The following is a 23,087-nucleotide window of genomic DNA, read 5'->3' as shown; positions in this document are numbered from 1 at the left end:
AAATTCAATTAAATTTAAATTATACTTGTCAAATGAACAAAGAATATTGTGTAATACATTCATCTTTTGTCATCTGCAAGATTCAGCAATTCACAACGAGATTTCTGTCTGTATGAATGTGACAATTTCTACCAAGCTTAATAATATTTAGAACCTGTTCTACGCTGGCAAACTAAGACAGTGCAGGGAGATTTCTAAAAATGTTCTGTTCAGGGAGAGGGGGGAGGATTTTTTTAATTGCATTTAGAACAGGGTTGCTGTGCTGTAGTATGCATATCACTTTGAATCTAGATACCCAAAAGACAAATACTGCTTGATCTATGTGTTTCAGGTGAAGGAAACAACTCAAGATTAGAACAGATGGATGTTTTCTAGAGATTACCCCAGGGCCTGTGGCATACTAAAGCTAAGGCCACAGTAACAGAGTAGACAACCACCTTCCCTTAGGACTACAAAATCTCAATCACTGTAAGCAGCTCAATATACCGTGCACTCAGCCTCTGACTTATGTGGGCATGAACCTCTCACTGCAGATCAGAATCCTATTTTACTGATCAGTTGTAATCGCTCCACCATGACCGAGACAACCATGAATTGCAGAAAAGAGTTAGGCAAATATGAATCCTTAGTTCTTCATAATCCAAGCAGAAGCTTGCATTTTCACAGGAGTTTCCACCCAAAAAGACCAAGTCTTTTATTGATATCAAGCCATGTCTATATTAGACTTTAACAAAGTCTCCAACTAGCATTAGCACACGTATGTGTAACAGATTGGCCAGTAGCACTTTTTTTTTTTTTAAACCACTTCCAGCATGCTGATGTGTCGTGACAAGACAGCAGTTATTAAAAATCCCATTGCTTCCTTGCTGTACATTACAGCTTTTGATTGCAGTTCTCCAAAGCACCCAAGTTCATAGTTTGAGAATCTCAAGAAGTTAAGGTGATGACGACTTCTCAGAATTGCAAACAAAACTGAATTCATTCTAATCTCTCCTGAATGTTTCCCCACTGTTTCGATATCATGGAGTTGAAAATAGAATAATCAGCTGATCTGGTTACATGAAAATATTCAGCAGTTTGATACATAAGGTTATGCTTAGCAACCTTCACCTACATTCAAAAATCCAGAGAATTGTGCTGAGTTATTTAAATTTTTGCTTATTTTGAAAGATTTAGCACATCTTTAGAGCTGTCTATTTCTCTCCCTCTCCTATTCACCTTTTCCCTTGCCTCAAATATCACATCAGCATTAACCTGTGTACAGTTTGTACAAAGACTGATTTGCATAATAAGAATGAAGGATGCAGAAATTTTCGTCATTGCTGAATTTGATAAGAATGAACAGAAAGAACAAATGCCTCTGGCACAGCTGTATTTCTAATCACACAATCTAATCACACACATGTATATGTATATATATGCTTTTCCATTAAACAGGAATACACATATTTCACTCTTTTCATATCAAAAGGAAGTATGTCTTTATTAGTATTAAGCAGGGATACATAAAGAGTTTAAGAAAAACCTAGACCTGATGAAGGACAATGCTCCATATCTAAAAATTTATATTACTGCTCCTTTCCTTAATTACCTCAAATTGTTTACATTTTGAGAAAACAAAGTAGTCAGAATTGCTTTAAAAGATATTATCTACATAATGTAGGGATGCAGCTTAGCATTCTTCAGGTGGACCATATACCAAGGAAGATGACAAAAATCAAATAAACCTATTTGATTTTTGTTGTTAATGCTTTGAGATGACAGCAAAATTATTTCAAAATAAAATAAGAACAGCAGAACTGATGCAATGCACAAAAAGGAGCCAGTCATTGTTACGCATGATGGAAACATCATTATTTAAAAGTATCAAGACAGACACTAGGATTATTGTTCCATTATCCTTGCCTCAAATTCTGCATAATTTAAGTAAACGCTAAATACAGCTGAACTAATTTTTAAAGCCATGCTTTTAAGTTAGAAAAAGTGGTCATATGGCATTAGTGCTATTTTAAAGCCTTTTCAGCTAAAGCTAACAATGAAAGCCATTACTTACTGGAACTAATTCAGTTAAATATAATGCTCTACTTACAGGTGAAAAAGAATTCAACCATCCAAAAAGGCGGTGAGAAAAACTCAGTTTGATGGCTAAAGCTCCATATTTATTCCTACATAATAAATATTCAGACTGAAACTATGACATATATTTAGGATCATCAAGGTAGAGATTTGTACAAAAGATTCTTAAGTATTTTAGGTCATATTAATTCATACCTATGCAGCAGCCATTTGGGAAAAGAAAAAAAATCATAGTAACATGCTTCTGTGTTTAGGCTTCCAGAAAACGCTGACTATATTGATCACCTCGTGCTCATTAGTTCCTCAGACTATTACTATGAAGTCTTATGTGTACTTTGTTAGAAAAAAGAAAATTCACTTCTTTAACTCAACAGTGACAAAGTTCTAACACTTATGTGGCTCATAATAACAGAAGAATTCCTATGAGGCCCCTCTCATGAGGGGGCAATAAAGAAATGTGAAAGGCTATATTAATGAAAAGGGCAAGAAGGGTAACATATCAAAGAGTAAAAAACATAAATGTAGTAACCTTTATTAAAGTGAGAATTAAGTGTATGCTAAAGAAACACCTCAAGTGTGGTCCAAGCTTAAAATCAATGCAACAAAAAGAGAAGTCTCTGACTAATTAAGATGTTTTCCTTTTTAAAAATTCTATTTTTAAATTAACATGTGACTTAAACACCACAAAATTGAACCTTGAAGTGGCAACAGCTTTCAGTGCCCCAAAGCTATGCAAAATACATGCAGACTGAGAACAGCTGAGGAAATTTGTTTTAGCTATTAGTGTTGATGGCATCCAGTTAACTGAAGGAATCTCAGACTACCTTTTTTTTAGTTTACTAACTGTGTAAAAATAAGTAACTAGAATTTAGAGTTTGAAAACAGGTTGGTTTAGCAGGCTTATTTAGCCAGTAATACTAATCTCCATTAAACCTTTAGCTGTGATTCAGAAAAAGCTCAGTTTTGAGTAAGCTTAAAGAAAAATTAAGTACAAGCATTTTTTATTTTTTATCTGTAAAAAAAATTACAGCAATTTTGCCTTATTGATATCATTAATTTTAAATAAAACAGAAGAAATTTAGTTTTAAAAGCACATTTAGTAAGCCTGTTAATAATTTATACTCATAATTTTTGTTTTTATTTCTCAGAACCAATTTTACAACTACATGGTGCCAGCTTTCTTTGAAAAACACTGATTGAGCAACTTCCTTCAATATGCAAAACTGATTCAAGGTAATGTGACTATTGATTAACTAATATAAAGTTACAAATATAACTCAGATTCCAGTTTTGGAAATACTAATGTTTCCATTTAAGAATGGGTACTCCTACTGAGTTTGTGGACTGCTCATGTAAATACAACTTTGCAAACTTAGGACATAAAAATTTAAAAGCCTCCTTCAAAGATCATACTTCGTGCATTGAAGAACAAAGACACTCTTAATTAAGGCAGCAAATGTTGTCCAAATACATTCAAAGCAGGATGGTGTGAACTCTGTATACCAGTAGAAATGCCAAAACCTCTGTGTTATGCCTCATGCTTCCAAACACCCAGTTATTAGTGCCTGTAGCCATTGATTCCCCTTCACCACTACCTTGACTCTCCAAATTTTTGTAAAACACTTCGCTATTTTGCATTTCAACCAAAAAACACATATTTTTAAGTGTTTTGCCCTACTTACCGTATGAGTAGAGTTGGTGTCATTTGATATTTCAGGAATTTTCAGATGAAGACTTTGCAATACATAGGTTGTCTGCATCTAACATTAAGAAAGATGAGTTGACATTACTCAGACCAGTCATACTGAGATCAAGAGGTTTATACATTTTTAATAATTAGAAAATATTATACTAGAGGTGAAGTGCTAATATTGCAAAACAAAAAAAAATTGCTAGAACATTATGAGCTTGTTTTAAGTCCTAAATTTATCTTTATTAAAAGCACAAGGAATCATTCATGTGATTTTAAGCACAATTTCTGGATTTTTTTCCCCAAAATAATTGCTATCCAAATTCATCCCACTAAGATAGAGGAACCAGAAAAGAATTAATTAAAATTAAATCTAGGCCACTTACTCTGACCTATCTATAGATTAAACAGAGCATAATATTTAAGATATGTTAATTTGTACAACTGTTAGTTTTAACTAACAGCTAATTTAATTTATTTTTAGTTATTTTACTTCATTAATTTAATTATCAAGTCAAAATATTGATTTTTTGGGGGAGTATTCTTAGTAATCATTTTTCATCTCTCAGCTTCAGGGGAAGCTTCATATTTATGAAAGAGACCCAGAAAAATGTGAAATTAGATACCTTGGGCATACCGCTAAGCTAATACTACTACTACTAAGCTACGGCTTTCCCTAGCTATTGTATCCAAGAAATGAACGAAGTTACCATTACTCAGTATTATTTTTCCTAACACAATATTATTAAAGTGATCTCTGAGATGCAGCCTGGGGTGTGTGAAAGGAAAGGAGTTATCGTTATAGAGCACATGGGTATTAAAGAAGTGAAACAGTCAGTAATGGAGCTCTGGAAAATCTTGTTCAATACCCATCTTCTCTACGATCACAGACACTGAATGCTAACTGTAACTTTACAGAACACTTCCCCCCAGAAAGCTTTCAAGCATTTCCTCCTGGTCACTGCTCTGTGGGGTAATTTTCAGGGAGGAGTTGGATTTACAACCTAGGCTCAGAACTGCAGTTTAATGATAGTGCCCCTAGACCTTCCAAATGCAGATGGGAGAACATGAAGTTATGGCCCTTATGTTTGAAATTCTATTTTTAGACATGTAAAATAGAAAGTTAGACATTTGGAAATACTCACTTGGAAATACACTGTCCAGTAAGGTATCAAAGCCAAAAATACAGGGATAATCTTGACAAGAGCTTTCACGTCTTCTACTTTATCTTCTCTGAATGGGCCTCCACGAGACAACTTGGCCATCTCAAACAAGCTTTGCTTGCGAGGCTGTTGAAGTACTCCCTGGCCTTCACTTTTGAAAAGAGTTTGAAACATTTAGTTAAACAACAACAAAAACTGACTTGACTGGCAACCTTGTAACACTTCTTTTATTATGGAAAGCTCATGCATTTCCAAAGTAAGAATTATTTTTAAACTGTAAAACAACTAGGCCAGAATGGATCAGCAGTGAGTGAAAGCACAAGCTGAAATGTTTCATTATAAAGGTTTCCTTATTTCCCATCCTTCCTGCCCCCCCCCCATATATAGATAACTAAGCACTGCAATAGGCAAAACTTAGAAACAGTATCACAAAAGACAGGTTATTCTAAATGATCAAACTGTTTTACAATCTGAACACACAAAATCCCACAGCAGGGGAGGTACTTGACACCCCTCATCATCTAAAGTGACTAAATTCAGCCACCAATATTCCATGGGCATCTCTTAGAGCAGGGGAAACAGTTGGGAGGGAAGAAGCCAGTACACACTTCAGCTGCCCATCAAGCCTCTTAAAACATTAAAGACAGATGATAGTGTTTTCAGAATCAGGAGGTTTTTAAAAACATACCTAAGCAAAGAAGAAAGTTGACTAATGCTTAAAAGCAGCATACTTAGGTAATGTTCTACATCCAGTGATTCTGGACTAGCAGGACATGGCATTCAAATGAAAACAGCAAACTTGATCTTGCAGCACAGAGATCCAGTGATCTCAAAATGTTTCTCTTTTTCATCCCAGAACTCCCAGAATACGTCTCCAGGACTCCAATTGTGAAGTTCCAGTTCTCAAATCAAAATTGCATATTCTAGTGTATTCTCTAGAGTGACTTACTGCCAGCTAGTTTGAACAAACTAGTTTCAATTCTTAGGCTGATTCACTGGAATTCAGACTATACAAAAGAGCTCTTTACAAACCTATTAGTTGAATGCTCCACATGTCTCTTTCTTGAACAACAAGAGTATGCGAGAATTTTAAACATGTCTGTGAAGGCACTACCATCAGGTGGTTTTGTGATGAAGAAACTCTGACCACATAAGAAAACCATGAATGAAATCCCAATGCAAACTGTTGGGATGCTATATCCAATAACAAAGCTCACGTTCTGTTGAATGTACGCAATGCCTCCCAGAGACAGAATAGCTCCCAAATTAATGCTCCAATAAAACCAATTAAAAAATCTTCTTGTGGCTTCTGGACCCCGATCTTTGACCTGAAAAAGATTAAAAACAAGTCATTCAATTTCTGAACAAAATGTTTGTTAGAATTCAATCAACTACAATGTACTGAAGAGCTTAGGTTTAATTTACAGTCATACTAAAATGATTTAAGTGTTTTGGGCTTAGCACAGTATCTGATGAAATGACACTGTACTGAGCTTCCCCATTATATCGGTGACCTTCTAGAAGTTCAGCATTTGGATAGAAAAGTTATCCAAGACTAAACTACACAGCTACCACAGAAAGGCAGTTATTATTTCTGCTGCACTGTGTCTCGTTTGGTCATTTCTCTAGACAAAGTCCACTCAAATTATTGTCCTACAAATACATACAGAAGTTGAAATAACTTTTTTAGTAAAAAAGTTACATTATCTAAAAAAAAAAAGCATTACTAGTATTGCAACAACTGTTTCTTCCAATTGAATACATGTAACAGTTACCATATTCCATTTTCTAAGTCTCAAATGACTAGTTGGTGATTAAAGCACACATTTCAAATTTAAGTTTTAACACAGTTCCAGTTGCTCTCATTAGAACATAAATTGAAGACTTGCCATTCTGACCTTTTTTAAAAAATAGAAATTAAATTCACGTTGCCTGAGATACCGCAAGGCCCCAGTAAACATTTGCCCTTCTATCAAATCAGCATTTTTTATAATGCTTTTTTTCCTGCTTGAACTCTATCTCAGTGTCTCTTCAGTCAAACTAAAGACATCACTGGTTTATAGAATTTGTCCTGTACAGACTTCACATTCTATGTCGCCTACTCTAAGTAACCCTATGTTTTGTAATTAAGTCACAGAAACTCAGTATAACTCATAAGATATGATGTAAGAGAAATTATGCAAGTTAAAATTTGAAACACATAAAAAAGATCAATTTGTCTGCAGAAGAATCCATAACACCCTGCTTGTCACTGTGTTATGACCGAAAGTCCATTAATAGTGACTAGTGAATCAGTGGCATGTACCAGTCTTGCTGAGTCAGCTGTTTTTTGATTTCTAATTACAAGTCTCCCTTCCTCATTTGCCAGACCTTCAAAAGATCCGTGTTTAGTTTATAATATAGAAAGCAAGCTATGTCTTGAAATACATTTTTAACATTGTCAGTTCTGATTTTCTGATTTCAGGTTTCTCAGTTGATGCCCAAACCCATCTGTATTATTTAACCAAGCTTAACAAAAGAAATATTAGAGCATCTATTCATATGCATAGTTAATAGCATTGTTAGGCATTCAAGTATGTCTGTTAGCATGTCAAATACAAACTCAAAGCTTAAAATCAGGGAATTCTCCCTTCCAAGTTTAAACTTTGTACTCCTTCCTAATCTTAATAGTCATCATGCACATTTTCAGCAGTGTATCAACCTTATAAATCCCAAATGGCAGCAGGATATCAGCAAATAACTGCATCATAAACAGAACACTCCAACTTCTATAAAGAGTTAGCAACCTATTTTATCAAGTTTCCATTTCCCCATCATGAAATCATTTCTCTCATCCTTACTTCAAGGAGATGACTTCGCATCCTCTGTCTTAGACATGAGCAAGCTCATTTGTATGTGAAGAATAGTAGGAAGATTAAAACAAACTTTGATAAAGAAAAATTATAAGAACAGGCCTGCCCCCCGCCTTACTTCCACAGACCTCTGTGGTATCCTCCTCTTAGCTGTCTTTTCAAAGCTAGGAAGCTGTGGACTGCTTAGCGATTCCTTGCATGGAAACCATTGACCACATCTGTGGTCCTTTTCTGAAACTTCCCTCCCCTTCTCCTGTATGCTTCCTGAAACAGAGTGACCAAAAAGAAATACAATGTTCAAGAGACAAAAACACCACAGACTTGCAGTGAAAAGAATCCATTTTCTGCTTCCTTATATATGCACTAAAAATCACATCACAGCCATGTCTGAAATTCCAGTATGGCATTTTATTGACCACCATCAACAACTGTTAATAAAAATCACACTGAACTGGCTGGTAAAATATCTGGTCAAAGTGAAAGAGCTACAAACACGTCTCCACAACCACAACCAGAAAATGCGTTAGAGTTAAAAGGCGATCTTCATACTTCTTTTCAAACTCTGGGTTGGTTGTCTAAAATATTAACTATATTACATTTACAGAGGACTACTCCAAGTTTCTCCCTGCTGGCTACTACTTGAGCTGTGTGACAACATAAAATAGATTTGTTTATTCTCGTCATAAGTGTTAAATGAACAGACAACAAATATTTATTTCATGGAAAGCTATCTCTTCTGTTACTAATACTGTAGATGTTACATCTTAATAAGGGATCAAAAAGGAGAAGACCATATTAGGATGTTATTTTTTAATCAGGTACAAATATCTTTCACAAAACTGCAAGAATTCTCCCTTTCCTCTGTATCCTAGCATTATTTTCAATCACCCAAGCAGAAAGAAAAATCTATCACTCCCTCTGCTCCATTTCCTCTGTGCTCGAGCATAGCAGCACTCTCCTTGCTGTACCGGCACCACCAGCTTCATTATATTCTCAGTAATCTATTGGTGGCTGCAGCAGGAAAGCGAATGCACACAGATAGTACAAGTATGGTGTGGATCCTGGATCGAATTTGTCCTGTGGGCTAAAGGTTCCACATCCCTGCGCTGAAAGTTAAAATTGGTACACTTGAAAGATTTTGTCCTCATCACAACAAAATAACTACATACCAGTAGTAGTGCCTAACAGGTATGAAGAAGGTCACCTTCCTAGATATAGCATCTTTTAGCCAAACTCCTCACATCAGGCCAGCATCAGTGAAATGCCACAGCTAGAGTGCAAGGCTTCCAATCACCAAATGGGAGCAGTGGAGTCAGACTGTTTCAAAGATGCCCTGACTCGAATGAACGTAAGCAAATATCTAATGCACATAATTTAATTGTTCTAGATAACATATCGCTGCTTTCCAAATGAATTCGGATTCAGACATTTTCCACAGAATATACCAGTGTGGGACAGCTGTCACTTATTTAGTTCAACTTCCATTGCATAATATCCAGTCCTGAATCTCCAGTCCACCACTGTGCATTCTTCAAACCTTCCGCATCTTTCTTCCCCCTAAATGGGCCTCACTAAGTATACTAAGGAACAGTCCAACAGTGCTTCTACTTTAATAAAAATACAGAATGACCTACTGTCCTGAACAAGCAGCATCACAATTACTCTAAATTTTCCTCTTTTAAAGTATATGGCAAATTTGAATAAAAAAACAACAACAGCAACAAAAACAAACAGCAAACAACAAAACAAAAGGAAATGAGGAACTCTTAGTGTTCTGGCCACAGCTGCATGGTCCAGATGTCATTGCTGCCAGCATGCAGGTGCCAGGACAGACCTCTAAAGAGGAAATAAAACAACCTTGGTATTTTCAAGACAGCTAACAGGACTTAAAAAAAAATAATCTAACCTAAACCCTGATTTTTCTGCAGCACAAGGGTGTTTTTCTTGATCATATAATAACTATCCTGTATGTACAAGGACTACACTTAATACAAAAGCAAAAAGAAAAAAAAATACTTAGTTTTATAATTGGGATCTACAGAGCAATAGATTTCAAAACAGTAAATGAAGCAGTCTCAAAACCCACACTTCTTATACATAACACTTGCACCAGACTGATTATGGTCTGATGATATGCAGTTACCACCACAGTTTTCATGCTAAGGAATCCCGAATGCCTGGAACACTACATCATGGGAATTGTGTAATCATTAGGTCACTTACAACCACTTTCAGCAGAGGACACCACGGGTGTAACTCTGCACTGCAATAGTCTAAACCAATTTAGGATATGAGGCTAACATCTTACCCCTCTACAACCATAACAAAATTCTAAGTGCAGTTAAACAAAGAAAAAGAAAGAATAACTTGGCCTTCAGTTACCACACCAGATGAAAAATATCTGATCAACAGCAACTCCAAAGTACAGCTGCCCCTAAAATTAAAACCTAGACAGATCACTTGCTGAATTACTGCTCCTCCAGATTTTTCAACAGAAGCATCTTTCCTAGGAGATGATCCAAATATTGACCAAGGCAGTCTTAACAGCTTGACACAGAATAAAATTACAGAGCTCAAATATTAAGATACTATTAGAAAGATTCTCCAGATTTTTATGTAAAGAGCCAGGAATCTATACCAACATCATTGCTTCTCCATAACTCACGTGTTTAGATGCTTTGCTCTGTCACAAAGTAATTTCCTAGCTCTCTACAATTAGACAGTCTCAGAGAAGAAATCCCATGGATAACCGTTTATTTTTGCCATAGCTAGACTGAAACCAACTTGAAAACTTTTCCATATTCACATTTATCTCAATGGATTAGGAAATTAATCAGAAGCAATGCCGCTATATGCAAAACAAATTGTTTCTCAAGGATCTGAATTTCGCATTGACAAAACAAGTAATTCTTAACTAGTGCCTAGCACAGCACTGTGATGGCTGATTTTTGACATCATCTGCTAATGATCTCAAGTATTTCCTAAACCCCAACATTTCAAAGTTCCCAGTATGTCATCACCTTCCTTCTCTCTCTCTTCACATCATGACAGATCCAAACATTTGACCTCCTGTTTTAACTCACATGAAAGGAAAAAGAAGGTTTTTTAAAAGTTATTGACATGACTAGTTTTCATTTGTTCCTGCAATTGACTGACAGTCACAAATGATAAATGAAAAAAAACACCCCCAAATTTATCACAACCAACTATGCGATTACCCACACAAGAGAGCAAGGATAAAGGCTTAGAAGTTTGCCCTTGTCCTGAAGTCTACAAAAGAAAGAGCAATAAGAACACTTTTCAGCAGTCAAATGCAGAATTCAGACCTCCTGATTCATCACTACAGACACTTTTTATTCTTTGAGAGCAGACCTGGAGAGAACTCAGTAACAGATCTACACAGTACTACTAAGTAGCTACATAATTTCAAATTGTTATACTAAAAGTTGGCCAATTCACATTTCCAGTTTGTTTCCTCTCACTATTGTCATATCTGCGAAAACAAAAAGAGGTTAGTACTGCACACGTGAATGCCACGACTTCAATTTTCAGACAGTGATATGCAAACTCTTGGAGGCCCATAGCCTCCTTCTAAGAGGTTCGACAACAACAACCAGCAAGCCTGCAGTCAGTAGGCTTAAATTCTTTATGCAGGGCCCTCCATTCTTCCCCAGATGCTGGGAAACCTAGCTTCTACAAATGAAAAAAAGGTTGAAGATCACTTTAAAGCCATCTTTACACCAGAAATGTGTAAGAGTGTCATGTCCCTGGTAAAGTTACTGTAAAATCAACAGTTTTAGCAGAGCTAGAAGAGTTTGGGCAGTTACAGACTGATAGATTTAATGACTACGATGGCATTTTAGAAAGGACAAATACTGTGGTTAAAACTAGCATCTCTAATCACTATCTTAACTATATATAAACCAAAACAGATTTGTCTATAATTAGAGCAATGGTTATAGCTGATACTAGATCAGTAGTCTACTACTACCGATTCTAATCTCAGCTACAATGCTGGAGCTAAACCAGCTTTCACAATAATGAGATATAGTCATATTGTGTCCCAACTGTAGAAAGTCACAAACTGCTATATAGGAGAACAGGAAATGACTGCAAAGGCTTGTGCTTAAAAGGGGAACTGGAAAGTGTCAGGTTATATATATATCACATGCTTATAAACACTATTCTGAGAACCATCAGGTTCAGATTTAGATCAGCATGTTGGATCAATTTGCAGCTTTTAGAAAAACAACTCTTACTTATGAACACAATCAAGTAAAGATAGTTTATAACTAGTTTGCAACAGCTAGTTTTTGCTAACCTGACTGGCAAAAGTTATTCAATACTAAGTCACTTGTAACAGTACTTCAGAATGCATCTATTTAACAGAAATTAAGAAATTACATCTTTTTAACTTCAGAAAAAAAAAATTGGAAGTCAGTTTCCAATTTTCCACACTTAACGTGATTCTTTTCTTCTAAATATAAAAATCCTCATTAAATTTGGGTTCCCTGTCCAAATTATAGATTATCAGTTAAAATTGAAAAACGTAAATGGTATTTTTTAAAGAGATTTGCAATGAATGCAATTAACAACATCTGAAAGCTGGTTCATGTCAGCTAAAGTGCATGATATACAATTCGTAATACTTCCCTTTGTTTGGTATTTAAGGGAAAGAGGACAAAGCTTATCAGCACAGATCCAACCAAAACACGTTTGTATTGAATGCCGGCCTCCCAAGAATGCAATTCTGGAAGACGGACTTTATTCTCAGCAATATATATCCACCTACCCAGCCGCATGCTACATTCCTGTGCAGGGAGAAGCCACCCAAGAGAGCCCAAAAGTGCACAACAAGGTAAATGTATTTAACAATAGATAAGCCAGAAAACAGAAAAGGGGAAAAATCCAGTCCTCAGCAGAGCACTACTGATTATTAAGAACCAGAAAGGAAAATTTCTTCTGCTTCACCCTACATAAATCACTGTGAATTATCTACAACTCTAGCCAAAAACTGCTTTCAATGAAATCCTGGGGGAAAAGCTTTTTTTTAAAAAAAAAATCTAGCTACAACAGCTACACTTCCATTGGCAATGGTTCTTCTTTTACTCTCCTTCTGCCACTATTTATCTCTTATATTTAATGTTCATAAAGTGTTCTGGGGATAAGCAGTCTGTTTTGAAAAACACCTTACAAGACAAAGTTATATTAAAGCTATTTCACTTGATGGGCTTACACTGGCTTAAACAGAACCAATACACTGGGGACATACAATCCTAGGCTATAATAATGTTTTACATTTATAGACTGCCTTTCACCCAGAACTCCAGAATTTATAATATGTGAAATGCCAAAGAATGACAAATGTAAACTGCACAACAGAGAATAGAGGTCCATTTGGCAAGGACATTGTGGCAGATCCTACCTCTCACAAAGAATTTCATGGCATTTCTCATAGCTACACTAACCAGAACTCAATGGGCCAGTAAACAGACATTTAACTGGATTAGAGGTATTTTCCCTGCTTTGTCACCAAAAACTGTTTGGTTAGAAAAGCTTCACAGTATCTAAGCATCTGAAATTGTCAATTTGTAAAGCAGAAATTATACTCCAGTTCAACACACACAGTCAGCATGCTGTCTTACTTAGCATAAGATTGTAAAAAACACATGCAACGGCACACACCAGGTGATACTCAATTATGAGCTGCCTGTCAAATATTTTCTGTAAAATCACTTGGTTCTGCAGTGATGATCCGATGAATGATCTCACTGAACTGGATCTGAATCAGGTCATTTGACAGGACTTGTCCTTATGAGAACAGGCCAGGTAACACATCTACCATGTTGAGAGCACCTTCCCACCTGTCATCTGGAGCAACATGGGCCTGCACAAAAACACCACTCAAGGCTGCAGTGCAGTATATGAGAATACTTTAAGGCTAAAATAGTGTTTGTTATCTATCCTTTGATTATCACAGAGGGATGGTAAAGGCCTCTGACTACAGCCCTAGAAGGCCCATTCTGTCCCTGTCAAAACTAAAGCATATATCAGATATTTCACCTGATCAGCTCTGAGAACCAGTTAACTGGGTATGAACTCCACAACAGAGGATATTTAACGATCCGCCTAACGGCTAGGAAACATCCAACCCTGCTCCTCAAGACTGTGACGGCCTCAGCCAAACCAGGCACCGCACCTAAGGCAGGGCTACAAGGAAACCAGGGGTCGCGAGCGATCGGACTTCACCCGGATGCCGAGGTTACAGCCAGCAGAGCACGACTCCCCGGCCGGCGTTGCACAGGGGCCCAGGCTGGAGCACCCGAGCCCCTCGCGGCCTGCAGAGCTGTCAGCCCGCTGCCCACCCCACCCAGGCAAGCCCTCGGCGTGGCCGACGCTCATCACCTGGCCCAGATCTACCCCCACGAACGACGGTGTTGGCCGCCGGACGATACTTGACCTGGTCCGCCCCGAAAGGGGTGATGTTGGCCTTGACCGACCCGACGCCCAGCCCCACGAGGACCAGTCCCACGAAGGTGGCGGCGGCGCAGTAGCGGGTGGCTCCCACCTGGGAGCAGGGCACCGGGGTGGCGTTAGCCGCTGGAGAGGAGCAGTTCTCCACGGGGGACAGCGGGATGTCCCCGCAGAGGCCCTGGCGGGTGTGCGGCGCGGCGATGACGGGGAAGGCCAGCATGCCCAGCAGGTAGAGCGCCATGCTGAGCAGGATGGTGCCGAACTTGCCCAGCAGCGCGTCGGCCAGCCAGCCGCCGAAGGGCGACACCAGGTAGGTGATGCCCATGAAGAGCAGCAGGGCCTGGCTGGCCTGCGCCCCCTCCCAGCCGTAGGGAGGCCCGTTGAGGAACAGCACCAGGTTGGAGGTGATGCCGTAGAAGGCCACTCGCTCCAGCAGCTCGGCCAGCAGCACGGCGGCACAGGCCAGCCGCCGCCCCTGGAAGGCGCTGCCCGCCGCCCGCCCTCCGCCGCCGCCGCCGCCGCCGCCGGTCCCCAGCAAGGGGCTGCGCTCGCCCGGCTCGGCCTCCTCCATGACGGGGCCCCTTCCCGGCCCCGCCGAGCCGCCGCCACCGCCGCCGCGCTGTCCCGCCCTGCTCCCCCCCCCCTCCCGGGAGGAAACTTCGCCGCCGCCGCGCCGCGCGGCGGGGCGGGGCGAGGCGGCGCGGCGCCATTGGCTGAGGGCGCTGTCGCTCCCCCCGGCGGCGCGGTCACGTGGCCGGGCGGGCCGCCGGGAGCCGCGGCTGAGGCGGAGGCGGCGGCGGCGGCGGTGGGGCGGGACGGGACGTGGCGGGCCGGAAGCGGCGGGGGGGAGGGGCGGCCCTGAGGTACGGCCCCGCCGCGCCTCTCCTCAGCGCCGGGACCGGGCCGTGCTGAGGCCCGCGGAGCGCTACCGGGGAAGGGAGGCGGCCGCTTCCTCCCCGCAGGTTGTACCTTGCGGTTCCCCTGGGGCCACCAGCGGGGTAAAGAGGGCGAGGAGGGGGCCGCGGCGGGGAAGGCTCGTTTAACGCTGGTTTCCTGCGCTGGTTCGGCCGGGAGTAACGTTTGGGGCATTTGGGACTGTGTGTCCGTGTTAACGACACTTAGCTCGCACGCCTTCGCGTTGAAGCCCTCATTCTCTCCTTGTTTCTCCCGCAATAACAACGAAATTAAAATGTAATTTGTTTTCCTATTTTACTTCCCAGCCAGCAGAGCAAGAGCGAGTAGAAAAATAAATAGGATTGTCACAGTAAATTCGCCGCCTTGTAGAAAAACGTAATTGAATGTTGCACACTTGTTTATGTCGATGCGTCGTGAAGCGGTGCACCATCAGCATCCATGGCACGGTAGGCCGTGAAGGAGCACCTGCTGGAAGTGTGTTTTAGGTCTGCTGTCTGAAGGTACTTGCTTATCTGAGGGGTACTTGCAGTGATAATATGTCACAGGGACACGTGAAGAAATTAAAGTCTTAGATTTGAAGGGAAAAAAGCACATGGTAAAAAGAGAACGTGCATTAGTGGCCCTGAGATTGGGGCCCTCAATGTTCTTTTGTACCACCATGGCGTATGCCGAGTCATGAAAGTATGCAGTTGTCTTAAGTGATCGGTGATCTTAAAGTCATAGTTTTGGCCTGAACAATCTTTGCATGTTTTGCAGTAAAAAGGCACACTGATTGACATCATCTAGTTACACCCAGCATCTAGGTGTGACTTAATTTTTTTTTATAAGACACTTTATAGCAGCCTTGGTAATTGAGCAGCACATGCTTGTAAAAAGAAATATACTCAATAAATGATGGGCCTTTGTAAATAACATATGCCATGGAAGTGACTCATTAAATATATTTGCTCACTTGTTAAATTTCGTGACAAAGGGCAATGACAAAAATACAACTAGCTGTAGAGAGAGCTCTCTTTTTTTTTTTTAACTATTGTAACTGATTTTATAATTAAAAAATTACATTTCAGCTTTGTCCAACTTAGTACAGTTTCTCATACCAATCCCTCCAGTTGCTACTCATTTGATTACATTTTCTAAGGGGTCTAGTAGTATTTCCCAGAGACTACCAAGTAAATAACCTCACTTTGCATTATTGCATGTTTTAATATGGGCAGATACCACAATTTAGGCCCTTCATAATTTATCTCAGCAGGTGTGGTGACATTTTTTATTGGCCTGCCCAACAAATATTTAAAAATACCTAGCAATGCTGAATAGTATTTGAGATGCACATTATAAAAATGTTATTTGCTTCTTGCTTCTTCAGGTATTGAGAAATAAGTAGTCTCAATGAAATTCAAAAGCTGCTATAATCACCTGAACCCTCTGTCTTTGGTAGCTTCAGGAAGGTAATTTTTCATTTTTCTCCAAACAAGAACACTTAGTTACAGTATATTTAAAAATCCTACATTAAGATACATCCATGATGAATATACCACCCTAATGCCATTTGGTGTTGCATAAGAATAATGTTTGTTTTTCCCAAGGAAAGACAACATTTTATAAAGTATTTGAGTGACAATTGATCAAAGTAGGGAAGCTTTAAAATATGAGTTTCTTAGAAAGGCTGTATACAATATGTAAAAGAGATTAAGAATTGGTTTTTTTTTCACCCCTTTCTTTTTTAGGTAGGAATCCACAAAGAAAGTCATGACCCTTTCCTTGCATACAAGGATTGCACCTATGTCTATATAGTGATGTATTTAATATATGTATATGTTTTCAAAGACGCAGCAATACTTAATGCTGCAAAGACTCTTAGACTGTTAATTCTGTCAGTCAAGGTCTCTCTCTATATATATCATCAAAAACAGTATTACCATTATAATAAATAGTAACATAATGGTAAGGCCTCTTTGAATGTTTCCTTTTTTTCCTCTTTACTTCCCAGATTGCAAGTTAAGCTTCCTCATTTGTCTCGGGTCTTTGGTGGAGCAGGCTATCTCTACTTTGATGTTTCCATTTTTCTGATTAAATATTTTCCTACTTTTAAGAATTTTTTTTTATGTTAAACACTGAATCTTATATATAGCTATTGTCTGTCTTTTGAGCTAGCAGTGGTAAAATGTTACAATGGCCTAGTAATTTTTAATTAGATAGATCTCATGCAGACAATCAACACCACAACTTCATTTTAACTGAAAACCTGACTTTCTGGGCATTGCCACATATCCTGCTTTAGGCTATGCAACTGGAAAATGCCCCTGCTTTGACTAAAAGGCAGCTGTATAAGCTTCATGCAGTAAGTATGAAACATTACACGTCTGTTAGACTGACAATTGTGGCAGCTGTGTTCCCTTCCTTTTTGAAACAGATATGGCTCTTGCTAGGTTTGAAGGTGATCAGGGCTCTCAAAAGTCCAGTTATGCGTGGTACAGGCCACTTAAAGTAAAACAAACTTCAAAGCTAAAATCCTAGCTATGTTGACAGAAATCCCTCTAAATTTCAATGGAATTGGGATTTTGTGCCAAGTCTCAGAAATGTCTTCTAAAATGATGATGAAAATAGTGTGATCCTGCCTACCCTTAAATTAGCAGTTATGCTATTTTCAGCATTTATGCAAGATTTATTGCTGTTAACATCTAAGTTGAAGCCAGCATTTTTAGCTTGGATGGACATTAAAATGGTCTCAGCAATGTGTTGTGCTGAATGATTTCTACGTGATCATCGGTGAGATTTTGCAAATCTCAGGCAGCTGAATGTAGCTCTATAGCATGAAGACCAAAACACAAGCAGCCTACCAATATGCTTATGATTTGCCTGAATGCACTCCAATATATAGTTCATCACTTCTAAACCCCCAATTTGTGAATACCTGCCATCCCCAGAGATTCATACAAGTTATTTGAAGAACTACTAGTTTTAGAATTACTAAATATAAGAGCCTTTCTCTGTAACTGGAGTATTTTTCTCCCTCTACCTGGCATTGAGACTTGAAGAGTAATTTAAGTCAATATAAACTGGCACTGCAGTTTGCAGACCATCTTCCACAGCCTTAGAGCAACATAAGCATCTGTGGATTACATCAGGGAACTAGGCTAGGTTGAAAGTATCCTAGCAAAAAGGTGAGCTTTCTGTCAGATGAGGCGGTCCTTTCAGGGGCCTGTCTCACTGTCACCAATGCCCTGCACTCTTTCTCAACGTTTTTACAAAATGCTGAATTAAGTTCAAGGCGCTGGATATCTGCAGTCAGCCACCTGGCCCCTATCAATCTCCCAAGAGGCTAAGACTGGCCTCCCAGTTCAACTGCCTGGTGCCCCACCCAGCTGTTCTTAGCTGTTGACTGTGTTTCTGCTTTTATTGGGGGTTTATCTGGGATCCTATCTTCTTGGTCCCAGTTTTGGGCTCTTTCTTTGCCCTTTCCCTGCTTATGCGGTTGTAACTCTGGGTTCTGCCCGCTGTTGTTCCTGGTCTGGGCTTTGCCCCAGTCTTATGTATCTTAGACTCTGCTTTGTCGCTTCGCCTTCCTGACCTTCAGCCTGGTCTCTGACCGTGCCTTTGCCTTGTCCTTTGGACTAGCACGTTCCTTTGGCTTTTTTGGTTGTCGGCATGTGATCCACGATTAGCTGCTTTTCCGCGCCTGCACTGAACGCTGACTACCTGGGTCTCGGGGGACACGCGGCAACGTGGTGGAGCTGAGGTGCTGCCTCAGGAGATGGTCGCTGACAGCAGCCTTCCCCTGCAGCTCTTCCCTGGAGGCTGCTTGGGCGCACAGCAAATTTCTTAAGCCTTCTCGGAGGCCGCTATTTGAGCAAACCAGCTTTGTGACCGTTCCAACGACAGTGCGTTTGGGGATGGGGTGGGGGTGCGAGGAAGGGGCCCAAAGCCATTGAGGTGAGAGCGGGAGCTGCTGGCTGCAGCACGCAGGGAGGCGACACCGAGGTCGCCGGCGGGGGCCAAGCCAAGCGGGCCCCACCGCCGCGGGGCCGTGCTCTGCCCTCGCGCGTGGGCAGGCGCCGCCGGCGCGGCCCTCCCGCCCCGCTTCTCGGCGCTGTGGGCGGCGGCGGGGCGGGCCGTTTCCGGGAGGTGCCCGGCCGCCCGCCCGCAGGTGAGGGGGAGGCCGGCGCGGCGCGGCGGCGGCGGCGCTATGAGGCTGCTGCTGCTGGCGTGCCTGCGGGCGCGCACCGGCAACGCCACCACCGCCGCCAGGATCCAGTAAGTCCCGTCCCGTCCATCCCCTCCCCGCAGCGGCGCGGCCGAGCCGGGCGCGGGGCTGCGGCAGAGCGGCGGCCGCCGCCATTCGGGGCCGCGGCGCGGCGCACGCAGGCGGCAGCGGCGGGGGCGTGTGCGGGGCGGCTCCCTCGGCCTCCGCCCGCGCCGCGGGGGCTGAGCGGCCCGCGGGCTCCCCGGCACCCGGCCGCCTGCCTCTCCCCGGCCCGGCGGCGGCGCGGGCAGGGCTGCCCGCTTTGGGCGATGCCCCCGGATGAGATGCTAAGTCAGTCTGGGGAGCTGAACTTCGGTGAGCTGCCAGGTGCCGGGCTGTGCGGCAGCGATCCCGGAGCAGCGGTTGTGCAAAAGCTCCGGCAGCTGGTGTCCTCCGTGCGGAGGCTGTGACGGCTGGCTCGCGTGGGCGTTATGGATGTGGGTCTGCCGTGCTTTGAGATTGTTTCGATGAGCAGCGCTGTGTAAATATGCGCTATTCTTCTTGCCACCATTTACTTTTTTCTTCTATGAAATGTGGAAAGAGGACATGACTAAACGTATTTCTGGAGACTTTGCTGTGTACGTGAAGTTTATTTAAAAAAAAAAAAAAAGTGACCATGAAAGTGAAACAATTTCTCGATGGCTTTTTCCTCTTGAGGTCTGAAATAAGGACTTGGTTGCTTCTGACATGTCAAAGAGTCATCCATACTTTAGTGTCGCTTTTGCTAGCGTATATCTTAGCACTCTGCTGTTATAAGTTTTCCCTGACCCTGGTCTGGGTATTATCACACTTCAGTGTTAAACACAGAAATAATCTGTTGACACTGCTTAAGATTTCATGCTAGTCAGGTCATGCCATGTTCAGTCTTAGATTTGTGCAGAGCTACTTTGTCATAAAAGATAGTGGTGGAACACACTTGTTATCTTCTTGTTTCTCTCATGCAAGCAAAGGACCAGAGGAAGCTGAAGTTTTCTGTATTTTATTAGAATAATTATTAGTTAAATGTTGGGGTAAAACAAATGTGTTTACATTTGCAATATACACTTCTTACCTATATGTGTCATTGCAGAGTTAACGTGGTGGTTTGTGTGGCATTCATTTCCTTTAATCTTTTATCTTTTGCTGTCACTGGATAAAACAAAACTAGTTATTCTTGGGGACATCTATGCTCCTTTTTCCTCTGTATGATTACTTCTTCTACCTTTTAAGCAAATTAGGTATTCACTTTGATTATATCTTCCACTTCAACTGTGAGAAAAGTCAGACAAAAGTTCGGACTGTGGAGCAGTCCAGAGATAATCTAATGGAAAGCTGTCTTTGTATCATTTGAATCTATAGCTTTCACACAAGTTTAGCGAAACCTGAATAAACCGGTCAAACAAATGTCCATGTATTTTTTTACATGTAGTTCAAATTGACTTTAACTAAACTGAGGTGGATTATGATCATGTGAACATACCTGATCAAGACATAGTGGTTTAGCAAGATACCTTTACCTGAGTCAGGCTCTAGCAATTGTGGTTAGCCTGCTCCAGTTGTGATTCGTGTGCACGGCAGCCTGCGCTAATGCGTTTTAGCACGAAAGAGGGCACAGACTGGGTGGGATACGACAGCTCACTTGACAGATGGTTTAATATATTACCATGTTAACACAATCATTTGCAGCTATGTGAACTCATCTGCAGTGACCTGTGCAGAGTACACCAACATACTTTAGCATCCTATTGCTCTACAGGCATACTTTAAATAACATAGATGCTACTTTCTGAAGTACATAAACCTTCAAACTGAAAGAAAGGAATGAATGAAAGGTCAATTTAATTAATGTTGACAATAAAGGTGGATAAAGGATTCTAATAGAAGTAGTGTTTGAGAATCAGTAACTTATAACATGTCACGTGCACTTGCTGTCTTATCACCATAAATAGTATTTAAAGTAGTAATACAGAGGAGCTCATTTAGAGGGGAAAAAAAAGTCTGATCAGGATAAAGAGTATTTGCTAGCAATCAAATCCGTCTGCTTGACTAAAAGGCTAGTCAATGACAACTATCACTAAAGCTATCTTACGCAGACACTTCATCCTTTATTACTTAGTATTAAGAAGGAGTAGAAATGTTGAATTACTTGGTTAGTTAGAAAGATTTAGATGGAGTATTTTCTGAATATGTAAATATCTTTTGGAGAGGGATTGTTTCAGTTCCTATTTGAAATGGGATGTTTTAAATCACAATTCTGTAAATCTCCAGGTAATCAACTGCAAAAGAATTAAACCCCCAAATTCAGTAAATTGTAGCTTATCGTTCCTTTTTACAATTATTTTTCAGTGTAGACGTTTATTGGAGTAATTCTGAGCCCTAACTCTTCTTCTCTTTAGTCTTACCCTACCTAGCATCACTAAAATCACACAGAAGAGTACTTGCACAGCAAAAGGTTCTCTAGGTCCTCTTCTCTTCATGCTAGGTAATAAGAGGTCTTTTACCTACTTACTTCAGTTTGCCCAGGTGCTGGTAAATTCTTGCTGTTGTTCATGTGTCCGTTCCTAGAGCAGGACAGCTGCAAAGGGCAGGCTCTCGTCCTCCACCTTTGGAACTGCTGTTCAGTCATTCACATCACCTGCACTTGATGCATCCTGCATTTCAAATGTTTTGCACACCTAGACCCTATTTATAAGGCAGAATTACAGTTTGCAGAGTTACTTTCCACTTCCAAAAGGACCATTGCTGACTTATGTAGAGACAGAAGGAATGTCTATCATGCCCACATTTTTGTATTTCTGCTCTTATTTACAGTGGATTTTATCCATACTTCTTTCAGGCCAAACCAAATTGTGTTCTTTAAAGGAGAAGTTTGAGGCAAAGAGAAATAAAAGAAAAATAGTTTGCTTTAACAAGTATAAAAAAATTAAGGCAATTTGCAATGAGAAGGAAAGATTGAGTTGGGCTTCAAAGCTAAGTCATTCAAAAACTGTGATTTCAACTCTTGCAATTCCATCAGCTTCTGGGAATTGTGAGTATTCAGCTGTGGTTAAGTCTCAAAAAAGTGAGTGGAAGTTATTCTGCTAACTTAATAGGCTTTGGATTGTGCTGTATAGATTTAACAATAGTTTATGCATAGCTGCTTTACAGAACAGATGGCCTGGGGAAAGAGATAATTAATATTTTTAGATGAAGCCTATTTTATGCTATTCAAAAACTGTCTATTGATCTGCCTACCAGGAACTTATCAAACATTCTTTCTCTGTAAGTAACTCCATTAAAATACCCAGCAGAAAATTAGAACAAAAATGTTTTTGAGAGGAAGACCTCACGGAAAATAATACATGTTTGCAAACTATACATCTTAGAAGTGAGAATAGTTTTAACTCACTTGCATCTTAGCTTCAACCATGCTGTGTTTGGAACCATAAAATACAGTTTCTGTATATGGAGATGTGTGAACTATGGGTTCAGGCTGGAGGAAGGAAAACTGCTAGCCAGGATAAATGAGAAGCAGTGATCGATAATGATAGGAAATAAAAAATGAAACATTGTCAAACACCACCTGGTATTTCATAGCTGTGTTATCGAAAAATGTTTTTCTATATATATCTTTATTAAAGTGAGGACACAGATCAGAAAAGGGTTGTACCTTATGTTACACACCTTTAGCAATATCCATGTGCATACAGTATAGA

The 23,087-nt window shown here is 40.6% G+C and overlaps 2 protein-coding genes across 6 annotated transcripts in view; one reads left to right on the top strand and one right to left on the bottom strand.

Annotated features, from left to right (window-relative positions):
* Positions 1–14,826, bottom strand: part of SLC15A4 (solute carrier family 15 member 4) — a 31,254-nt gene extending 16,428 nt beyond the window's left edge. Inside the window, exons 1-4 of the mRNA XM_067306974.1 lie at positions 14,242–14,826; positions 5,962–6,257; positions 4,912–5,080; positions 3,759–3,836 (exon numbers count right to left, since the gene is read on the bottom strand). Of these exons, the coding sequence (XP_067163075.1) occupies positions 3,759–3,836; positions 4,912–5,080; positions 5,962–6,257; positions 14,242–14,826 (1,128 nt within the window). The remainder of the gene's footprint in view (positions 1–3,758; positions 3,837–4,911; positions 5,081–5,961; positions 6,258–14,241) is intronic.
* A 312-nt stretch (positions 14,827–15,138) lies between these two features.
* GLT1D1 (glycosyltransferase 1 domain containing 1) overlaps positions 15,139–23,087 on the top strand; it is a 66,903-nt gene continuing 58,954 nt past the window's right edge. For 2 of the 5 annotated variants that reach the window (XM_067306739.1, XM_067306735.1), the window contains exon 1: positions 19,355–19,424. In XM_067306739.1, the coding sequence (XP_067162840.1) occupies positions 19,357–19,424 (68 nt within the window). In that variant the 5' untranslated portion in view covers positions 19,355–19,356. Of the gene's footprint in view, positions 15,254–15,290; positions 15,671–16,536; positions 16,619–19,354; positions 19,425–23,087 lie in introns of those variants that run through there. The other 3 variants (XM_067306738.1, XM_067306737.1, XM_067306736.1) reach the window with 3 other exon arrangements.

The sequence above is a fragment of the Apteryx mantelli genome, chromosome 17, assembly GCF_036417845.1.
Source record: "Apteryx mantelli isolate bAptMan1 chromosome 17, bAptMan1.hap1, whole genome shotgun sequence".
Taxonomy (NCBI): domain Eukaryota; kingdom Metazoa; phylum Chordata; class Aves; order Apterygiformes; family Apterygidae; genus Apteryx; species Apteryx mantelli.
The sequence above is the reverse complement of the archived record's forward strand: the minus strand, read 5'-3'. Positions and strand labels throughout refer to the sequence as shown.